The 10551-nt window shown below is 44.7% G+C and overlaps 1 protein-coding gene across 1 annotated transcript; it reads left to right on the top strand.

The window, feature by feature from the left end:
* Positions 1-227: 227 nt before the first annotated feature.
* LGALSL (galectin like) lies at positions 228-9099 on the top strand. The gene is made up of 5 exons (XM_055120582.1): positions 228-381; positions 1115-1186; positions 1324-1412; positions 3002-3179; positions 5870-9099. The coding sequence occupies exons 1-5, from the start codon at positions 346-348 to the stop codon at positions 6011-6013; spliced, it is 519 nt and encodes a 172-aa protein (XP_054976557.1). The 5' UTR covers positions 228-345; the 3' UTR covers positions 6014-9099.
* Positions 9100-10551: the final 1452 nt, after the last annotated feature.

Consider the following 10551-nt stretch of genomic DNA (forward strand, 5'->3'; position numbering starts at 1 on the left):
GGGCCGGCGCGGCGCGGCCCTCTGCACCTCTCTTCCACCGGCAGCACCCGGCGGAGGCCGAGAGCCCCAACGCGGCAGGCGCGCGGGGGCCAGAGGCGACCCCCGGGGACCTCCCCGGCCGCGCCGCTTCCCCTCCCCTCCCCCCCCGCTCCTCCTCCCCCCCCCCCCGGCCGGGCCTGCGGGGTCGACGCCAGGGCCCCGGCGGGTGCGCGCGCGCGTGCCCGCGGGTGTGCGCGCGCCGGAGCCAGCCTCGGACCCGCGCCCCCGCGCGGCGCAGGACCGCCCGGGATCCCCGCCCGCGCGCCGCGTCCCCCGCCCGCCGCCGCCGCCGGGCCGCGCTGGAAGATGGCGGGATCGGTGGCCGAGGGGGATGCTGTGGTGGTGAGTGCGGCGGCGAGCGCACGCCGGACACCCCCTGCCCGCGGCTGGGAGCCTGCGGCCGGGCCCCGCGCTCCCCGGGCTCGGCCAGGCGCGGGGGGACCTGTTAGCAGGGGCTCGCCGGGGCTGCTGGGGGGGGGGGGGTTGGGGGGCGGGGTGGGCTCCCCGGGCTGCAGGGCCGCCGGCCCGGGGAGAGTGCTCTGGGAGGGTCCCGCAGCCCCCCAAGCGTGCCCGGCGGCCGCCGGCCAGGTGTGCGCGCGCCGCACGTGTGGGTGTGCGCGGGGGGAGGGGGGCGGGAGTGTGGCCCGGGCGCCCCGCGCGTCCCGGGATTCCCCTTGGAAATGGGACCGCTCGGGAGAGAAGTTGAGCGCGGCCGCCGCTCCCCGGCCCCGGCCCGGCGTTCAGGCCTGGCGACTGCGGGTCCAGGGGCGAGCGCCTCCCGCGCGAGAGGGGCCTGGCCTCGCCGTGGGGGCTCGACCTTGGTTTGCACGGGGCTCTGAAGGCCGGGGGTGTGGGGAGAGGCTTGGCTAGCGGCTGGGACGGGCGGATTTTGTTGCGGGGGGGTGGGGAGTGGGGGGGGCTGCGGTAATTTCGGTGACTCTCTGTGAGGCAGACGCTGCCACTGTTCTGGGATTGCTGCCGGTTCCTCCAGATTTATGTAGGTTCGTCCCTGCTCTCCCCCCACCTCCCCCTTTCAAAGCCGGTGGAAAGCCAATCTGTGTGCTTCTATTTTTAGAAACTAGATGATGGGCATTTAAACAACTCCTTGGGCTCTCCAGATCAAGCCGACGTGTACTTCCCACGACTGGTAAATGATTCTGTTCTCTGCCCATACCCTCTTCGGCCCTAAATGGTTTTGCTCATGGGGCAGCTCCCCCTAATCCCAGGGTTTGTTTCCTCCTTAACCAGCGCTAAACTTGCCGCCGCTCCTCTCCTCCCATGCAGATAGTTCCATTTTGTGGGCACATTAAAGGCGGCATGAGACCGGGCAAGAAGGTGTTAGTGATGGGCATCGTAGACCTCAACCCTGAAAGGTAAGTCACATCTTGTCGCCTGAAGACTGATCCTGATCCGCAGCCTTGTAGAGCTTTGCCCTGCCCACTTCTGTTGTGGTTTACTGCCCCTCCTCTTCCTCTCCCTGCGGCCAGTGTTGCTGGTTGGGAGTGCCAAGAAAGTACCATGTTCCCATGAAAAGAATGTGTATGAACCCCAGCCATCATTTCTCCAGACAGCTATTTATATCAGAGATTTTAAATATAGTCTCGCATCATTTTCTCTTTGACCCTTAGGGAAACCAAAGGATTCTTTTTGTCCTTAATGGTTTTTAAACTTGGTGCTTGCAGCAAGATCTCACAATATACAGAGGAACCCAACTCTTCAAGATGCTCTTCTCTCTGATCAGTTACTGAGACTGTTTTTTTGAGAATTCTGAAATGGATTAAGACCCAGATGTCTGGATAGTTTGTGGGGGATCTGACATTCCGATGAAGTTCTTTTACCACTCTGGGAATATTTTCCCCACAACCTCCTTTCAGTACTAACCTACCTGGTTTAGTGGGGCCAGGGCAGTAGTACAGCCGTGCTCATGGCTGACCCGGGTTCAATTCCCAGCACACCCTATGCTCCTTCAAGCCTGCCAGGATGATCCCTGATCCTTGAGCACAAAACCAGGAGTAAGACCTGACCACTGCCAGGTGAGACTCCAAAACCAAAAAAAAATTTTTTTTTTTAATAAAATAACTGGTTTGGTTGTATTCCTACTTCTCTGTAGTCTCACCTCTTGTGTAGAGTTGGTGCCCATTAAAATAATGCGATTGGGAGGAAGGAACTTGCCTTATAGCCAACTCAGATTTGATCCCTGGCACTGCATATGATTCCCTGAGTCTGGCCAGGAGTGATTCGTGAGCAGAGAGCCATTAGTAAGCCTGGAGCATAGCTGGGTGTGACCCAAATATCCAAATATAAAATAAAAATAAAATTTTGACATGGAGAGTATCATGTTAAGTGAAATGAGTCAGAAAGAGAAAGACAAACATAGAATGACTGCACTCATCTGTGGAATATAAAGTAATATAATGGGAGACTGACACCCAGGGATAGTAGGGATAAGGGCCAGGAGGATTCCTCCATGGCTTGGAAGCCGGCCTCACATGCTGGGGGGAAAGGCAGCTGAGATAGAGAAGGGACCACCGAGCAAAGGATGCTTGGAGGTCTCGCTCGGGATGGGAGACGTGTGCTCAAAGTAGACTATAGACCGAACATGATGGCCACTTAATACCTGTATTGCAAACCACAACACCCAAAAGGAGAGAGAAAGTAAAAGGGAATGTGTCTGCCACAGAGGCGGGGGGAGGGGGAAGGTGGGGGTGGCAGGAGGGATACTGGGAACACTGGTGGTAGAGAATGGGCACTGGTAGAGGGATGGGTGCTCGACCATTGTATGACTGAAATGTAATCACGAAAGTGTGTAAGTCTGTAATTCTATCTCACAGTGTTTCATTAAAAATTTTTTAGAAAAAATTTCAAATCGGGCATTCCCAGAGGAGGGTAGCTGGGGCCGTGGGTCAGTGTTATCTGTTGTTACAGCCAAAACCCCGAATAAGGGAGATGGTTTTCTTTGCAGCTTTGCTATCAGCTTGACCTGTGGTGACTCTGAAGATCCTCCTGCTGATGTGGCCATTGAACTCAAAGCTGTGTTCACAGACAGGCAGCTTCTCAGAAATTCGTGTATATCTGGGGAGAGGGGTGAAGAACAGTCAGCAATCCCCTATTTTCCATTCATCCCAGACCAGCCGTTCAGAGTAAGTACCTCGAGTGCTTCAGCCCTTGGCGTAGCACTGATGTATTCATCGAGTGTGTGCCAAGCGTGCTCTGAGTAGCCAGAATTTCTGCATGTCTAAGAAATATGTCCCTTGATGGTGAGAAAAATAGAAAATAGACCAGGAGATCTCTCTATTCTGTTATTTATCAGTTCTTGCCACAGGAGCTAAAGGCTCTGTTTAGCAGTAAATTTGGTAAATAAACCCGGGTTTATATGTCCAGATTGTTCAGAGAACTTTGCTATGTAATATTCAACATAGTACGAGGCATATAATAGATATCTGCCTACAAACGTCTGATTGATTAATAAAACATTAATAAGTGGGGAGGAGAGAGGGGGAAAAAGCTAATTAGTAAATATCTAGAATTTTCCTCTTTTTTTCTTTACCCTCAAAATGGCACTAAGCCTTATTAGTTAAGGCATTTTTTCTTTAATAGGGTTTCCCCCCAGCCCTTCATTTGGCCCAGAAGGTCTGGACTAGAGGTTTGATGCTTGGGCTTAGTGATGTGGCACTGCGGCTGGCCACAGGCCATACCCTGGGATGGGGTTGTAGGGTGCCTGAGATGCACTTCCTGAGCCCCTTTGAGCTCTTTCCCAAGTCCCTGGTAAATGACATTATGTATGTATGTGGATTCATGTGAGGCAAGGCATGTGCTGTGCCACTGAATTGCATCCCCAGGGAATGTTTGCAGATGAATTATCACTTCATTTTCCTCTCTTCCCTTTGGGAATGAGGTCTGGCCCTGTCTTTGTTTCCCTCTCTGGGTAAAGTAGTCTCAGATTATTCCATTGTCACCCTGTGTCACTTCCCTTGAGCCAGAGTGTGTAAAGATAGATTTGTACCCCACTATCTAGTGAGCAGGAAGCATATTCCAAATATCCAATTAAGCAGCATCTTCCTCTTAAAGGACAAAGAGATGCAAGTCAGCAATGAGTTAGGAGAAGCTTTTTTTCTGGACTGTCAGACCTAGGAATGAGGTTGTCAACATTATCTTGTTAACATACATCACAATCAAGACAACTCAGTTAAGAGCTGTGTTGCAAATACACCTAATAAAACAGAACAACTTTTAACCTGTTGCTCTTCATCTAGAAGTTTACAGGGGCCTTACAAAGAGGTTATTATTTTTCTTCCCATCATATAGTCTAGAGGAGAACTAAGAATCCATGGTTTCACATCAATTATAGACTTAAGATATGTTGCTCTTCTAATTGGAGTCTGGGACAGATACCCCCTGCCTTTATCCCTACCCTTCCCCCTTCTCTAAGATGGTAATAGTCCCGGTAGGTTCCTCTTGGCTGGTTTCTTAATGAAGAAGAATCTTAATGCATATCTCAGGAGCGTGAGTAACCGGAGATTTTGACTCTGCCAAGAGGAATATAATGCTTCCCAGTAACAAAATTGAAGTGAAATCGGCCTTTCTTGGTGCTATAATTTTAGTAATAATATGAATTAAATGTGACTAATATCACATATGGAATCTCCTTGCATTATGAATACCAATGCTTTTAATAAAGCAGCCCAGAACCAATGATTAAACTCTATGGTGATTTACTTAAGTTAAGAAAAAGGAGGAAAAAGCTTTTACCATATGGAATCAGTATTTCTGTTTGACTTAACAAAGCCTGGTTAATTATACATCCATGGTCCAAGGGTAATTACTGTGTAACCTCTGCTTTATGTTTACTGTGTTTGAGTCTAGACTATTATTACATGCTACTAATGGGTATCAGTTCTGTCTTGTGTGAGGCTCCTCTAAAGGTGGGATAGAATTGCAGAGGTAGCCAGTGGAGGCATTAAGTGCCTGATCAATAAATCCATGCTAATAGACACCTCTTTCTGAAGTGTAAGAAAAAGAATGTGCAAGTATTAGCAATTTTTAATCTTTGAAGGGTATTGGATGGTGTAAAGCAATGGTTTGGAAAGTGTATTCTCTGTTCCAACAGAGTCATCACTTAGAACTAGAGATGCAGATACTTAGGCTTTACAGTAGATTGGGAATTTTGAGGGTGGAGCCCAGAAATCTGTATTCTAATATGTATGTGATTTCTGTGAACTCTGATGTTTCAGAACTATGAAGATGTTGCCATCTTTCTCTGAAGTATATTTGGTAGTTGAAGAGATTTGAACTCCAATTTTTTTTTTTTTCATTTTTGGTTTCATATTCTTGATTCAGCCAACCTAACCTTGGGGTTGGTGGCATATATATATATATATATATATATATATATATATATATATATATATATAGCCCGGCAAGCTACCGAGAATATCCCGCCAGCACGGCAGAGCCTGGCAAGCTACCCATGGCATATTCGATTATTCGATATGCCAAAAACAGTAACAAGTCTCACAATGGAGACATTACTGGTGCTCGGAACAATGGGATGACAGTGCTACAGTGCTTACAGTGCTCTCTCTTGCTCTCTCTCTCTCTCTCTCTCTCTCTCTCTCTCTCTCTGTATATATATGTATAATGACTGCAAAATATATGGATACTGAGGACCAATTATAAATTACTGGCAGATTTTTTAATTTATGCTGGGGTTTTAGGCTCCAAATTCCTAGGTTGTCTAAGAATCAATTTTATTTATTACTGGTTGTTGTTTTTTTCCTGACAAGGTTCATTGATCTTGTGAAATTGAGAATTACTGTTTTGTTCCTTCCAGGTGGAAATTCTCTGTGAACACCCACGTTTCAGAGTGTTTGTGGATGGACATCAACTTTTTGATTTTTACCATCGCATTCAAACATTGTCTGCAATCAACACCATAAAAATAAATGGGGACCTCCAGATCACTAAGCTTGGCTGATGTTGTTTAAACCACCTATATTTCAAATAGATAAAGGTGCCACAACTATCTATCAGTCTGGGAAAAGATCCAAGCAAGACCTGGAGACTTAGAAAACAAAATCAAAGGGCAAACCTCACTCTCTTCTTTCTGTGTAGTTTAAACCCAAAGTGACAGATTTCAACCATGGTTTGCCCTTAAGAAGAAAACTGTTGGAGCAAAATCACCGAGCCATTATTCCCAGAACAAATACACTTATGCTGGATTTTATTGAGACTAACCTGAAATGGATTTGTGATGATTTGTGATTTGAGAGCAAGTTACTCATCTTTTCAAAGCAAGATTATCTTTAGAAACTAAAGTATTAAAGACTTAAAACGGTACACCGAAATCAATTCATTTCTGCACTGAAGATGAATTGTGTAGCACAACCAACATTTTAGTCAGGGTATTTACATTAGAATGTAGGTTGTTCAAGGTGTGATTGGTTTTTTTTTTGTGGGTTTTTTTTTTTTCACAGCATAATGTTAATGGAGATTTTTAAAGCTTTCTTGTAGTTATTTATTTATACTCAACTTATGTATAAGAAAATGATAAATGTCTCAAGAACAGCAAGTTACAAACTTTTGAATGTACAAATATCCTAAATCTAAGGGGGGAAATTGTTACAATCATGAATCAGATAATTTCTACCTTAAAGAATTGAATTGTATTCTACATGCCCCTTAAATTAGGATCTCTTGATATAAATTGCTGTAAGTGCTTTTGGGGAAATTGCAACATTTTGATAAAACTGCTTTACAAGTTATTGAAGATTACACAAAATTCTATTTGTATCGCCTTTTTCCTTACTGTGAATTAACGCAGTACTGGCTTCCTTAAAACTAGTTAAATACTTTCCCCTATATTTACATCATAATTTTTAAGTTGTTAAGCCTAGTTAGAAAGAGGTGATTGCATAGACAATTTTAAATGACTATTACATAAACTAAAAAGCGTAGTATGAAGATAATTCTGGAATGCAATATAAAGCAGAAGCAAGTGGCCCCAAATAACTTACTTGGAAATAATTTATATCAACTTAAGCTGTTAGCTCATTGTATAACTTTTATTATGTGACCCTCACCAATATCCCTGTGTTAATGCCTTTTGAGCTTTAGAGTAGAAGATGCTTCCTACTGAGTTGGCATTGCTGAGATATTAGGATAGACAGGATTCAGATTAGAAAATGATCCAGTTAGTTTATCTGGAAGGTTAAATCCCAGGACTCTAGGTCTTTGAGTCCAGCCAGCCAATGGTGTGAAGACTTCCACCTGGGCTTGTGGGAGTTTCCCAGCACTACCTCCAGGAGCAGCCCAGAGTGCCAGCCCAAGGCGAGGAAGGTTGGCCTTCTGAGAACTGGACTTCGCAAACTGCATTGGCCCTGGAGAGACCCTTGGCACTGCTTTGGTCAGGTAGTGGGGGGACGGGGTGCTGGGGTGGGGGTGTATTTATATATTATTTAGGTTCTGTTTGTATAGCATACTGCGTCTTGTTATGACATGTCCTTGTCTTGCTTTGCATTTGAGTTTTGTTTTTACACAACATGCAGAGGCACTGAAGTGGCCATGTCCTCTCTACGTGCTGAGAATGTAGACAGTGTTTCGGTACCAAAGTCTAAGAAAAAGCAAATTAAAGTTGTGAATTTTTTTATGGGTAATATATTTAGGTTCTTCTCAACTTCGAAGCTGTCGTGCAGTTCCATTGTGTTATATACGAAGGTACATTATCAAATAAGACTGGCTGGGCATTAAAATGCTTGACCTACCAGCTGATGTAATGGGCTGTATTCAGCCACGAGGCTGGTTCAGGGCCCAGGTATTTTCAAACTTGTGATTAACAGCTTGTGATTTGTAAAGCTGCTCTATGTGAGAAAGAGTAGAGAATCTAAGAGGGCGCCTTGGAAATAATAGGGGTTTGATCCTTCTTAAGGTAGCAGATCACAACTGAAGGTGTCCTTTCGGTAGCCCTCCATTCCCACTCCTGCATAATTCAGCAGAAACTAGAGAGGTGGAGAGTGTACTAATTGGAATTGACACTCTCCTGATCAGCTAGCTGGTTAGCAGCCAAGCTCTTAGGCGGCTTAGTGTAAAGATACAGTTAACCCTTTCTCTCTGAGGTCAGTGGAACCCTCTTGGTTAAGCCTATTGGAGTTTGTCTGAATAATGCGAGGGTCTGATTCCATATAGCTAAACTCAGCTGTACTAATCATCAGCTGTAAACAGAAAACCGTATTCACATCCTTTCATTGGCATGTGAGGTCCTAAAGTGGGAATTCAGAATGGGAAGTGCAATTTAAAGCTTCACAGGAAAGCATTTAGGTATGTAAGGAGTTATTTCTGACCAGAGCCCTAATTTTATAATATGGCCAAAACCAAGGACTATAAATAACAAGTAACAATCAGGCTCTGGGGGAATAAAAGGCAGGCTTTTGACAATCTGTTTCTGCAACAAATTGGAGTGAATGTATCTACTTGAAAGTTAACAAAAGTGACTTCTACTTTCTGGGCTAAACCAGAATTGTCTTAAAAAAATTTTTTTTAATTAAAATACCATTTCAAATCTTACCAACCTTAGCAAAAATCCCTGACCATGAGTTGTTAAGATGGCAAATCCTTTTGTTTGTATTAAAAGGAAAATATTCAAAAGATATGCCATAGATGCAGCTGTTACTACGTGCTTATCTTGCTTCTTAATCACTTTATTCATTTCACCTTGATTTTTTCCTTAAAAGCAACAAAAATAGACACTCCTGTAAAAGACAAAAAACTGCCTTTCAAAATATCTGTTTCATGGGTAATTCAAATGGGTGTGTACAAGGTGCATAAACCATACCAAACCAAAAGAGAAGAAATAGCCACTGGGCCTAACAGGAAACCCTGTTGCCTTGAGAGAAACCTGGCATTTTCTGACATTAATGTAGAAATAATGTTCCTATGACGACATATTTTCAAAGAAACACTTTCTTATTTACTGTGTGGTGTAAAATGTTACTAAATGTGTTCTCACATTATTATGTCACTGCTGAAAGTTATTTGCACTATAATAAAGGCATTTTCTATGAAAAACGGTTTCTAGTTTTTATCAAGCTGAATTTAGCATCATGTATGATGTGTTTAGTGTCAACCATGTGGTATACCTATGTTCCTCTCACTCTTTTTTTAAGGCCACTTCTTCATGTTTCCCACATTAACAGATTAAAGGGAAAGAAAAGTCCTCAGACCTTATGGTGTAGGCAATGGATTATCTCCCAGCCTTAGTGGGTTGGCGGGGGCAAGGCTCCCCAACTGTATTGAGGGTCTGTCAAATATCAGATTCAGGTGATATTTGGTCTGACTGCACAGACCTGACAGTGCCTGGGCCCAGAGATTTTATGCTTCATTTGCAGTGAGCACCACAGGGCCATGCCTCAGGGTGTTGTGTGGTGCTGATGAGGGAGGTGGGAGATGGTGTCAAGGATCAAACTCAGGGCCTCACACATGTAAGGGATGGTCCCCAGCCCTCTGAGCTATCTCCTATGATGTAGAGGGAGTTCTCTCTGTCTCTCTGTCTCCGTCTCTCTCTCTCTCTCTCTCTCTCTCTCTCTCTCTCACTCTCTCTCTCTCTCTTTCTCTCTCTTTCCCCTGTCTCTCTTATTTTTTTTGGGGGGGGGTGCACATCTGGCTCAGCTAAGGGCTTACTCCGACTCTGTACTCAGGGATCACTCCTGGCAGTAGTGGGGAGCCAGGGGATCAAGCCCAGGTCGACTGCACGCACAGCAAGCACCTTACCCACGTCCTATTTCTCCAGCCCCAGAGCAGATCATTTTTCAATGTAAGTTGCATATGGTAAGTTCACTTTGTGGTGTGCAGTTCTGAGTTTTACACTTACATAGACTCAAGTAACTACCAACTCAATTAGGATACAGAATCGTTTTCTTACCTCCTTAAAATTTACTTAAACTTAACTCCCAGCCTTAGGCAACCACTGTTCATTCTCTTCTGCTTTCCTGTAGTTTTGCCTTTCCCTGAATGTCCTAATTTTATGGTTTTTGTGTTTGGGGGGCCACACCTGGACTGTTCAGGGATCATTCCTGGCAGTATTCAAAGGATAAAGTATGGTGCCAGGGATTTAGCTGGGTTGACCACATGCCTTAACCCCTGTATTAACTGTATGACTCCTTCCTAGACATCATAAAAAGGATCTTACTGTGTATAATCTTTTGAGAGTGATATATTTCATTTGCATAATGGATTTGAGATGTATCAAAAGTGTTTTCTTTTACTGATATATAGTACAGTGTATTGATAAGAGATTCTTCATCTGTTAAGAATGCTATGGCTTCTTAGCACAGTGTATACCAAAACAAGATTATGTTTCTCTTGCCTTCCCTTTGCTGCTGTTTGAGTGACGAGGGAGGAAACTTGATCCGTTGACTAGTCTGTCTACAAATTAATCCATGGCTTGTAGAATTTGACCTGCTTTAAGTAAGGGCAGTGAGTAAGTAAAAAGACATTTTCTCACATCTGGATTTAGTGTCC

The sequence above is a fragment of the Sorex araneus genome, chromosome X, assembly GCF_027595985.1.
Source record: "Sorex araneus isolate mSorAra2 chromosome X, mSorAra2.pri, whole genome shotgun sequence".
In the NCBI taxonomy this organism is placed as follows: domain Eukaryota; kingdom Metazoa; phylum Chordata; class Mammalia; order Eulipotyphla; family Soricidae; genus Sorex; species Sorex araneus.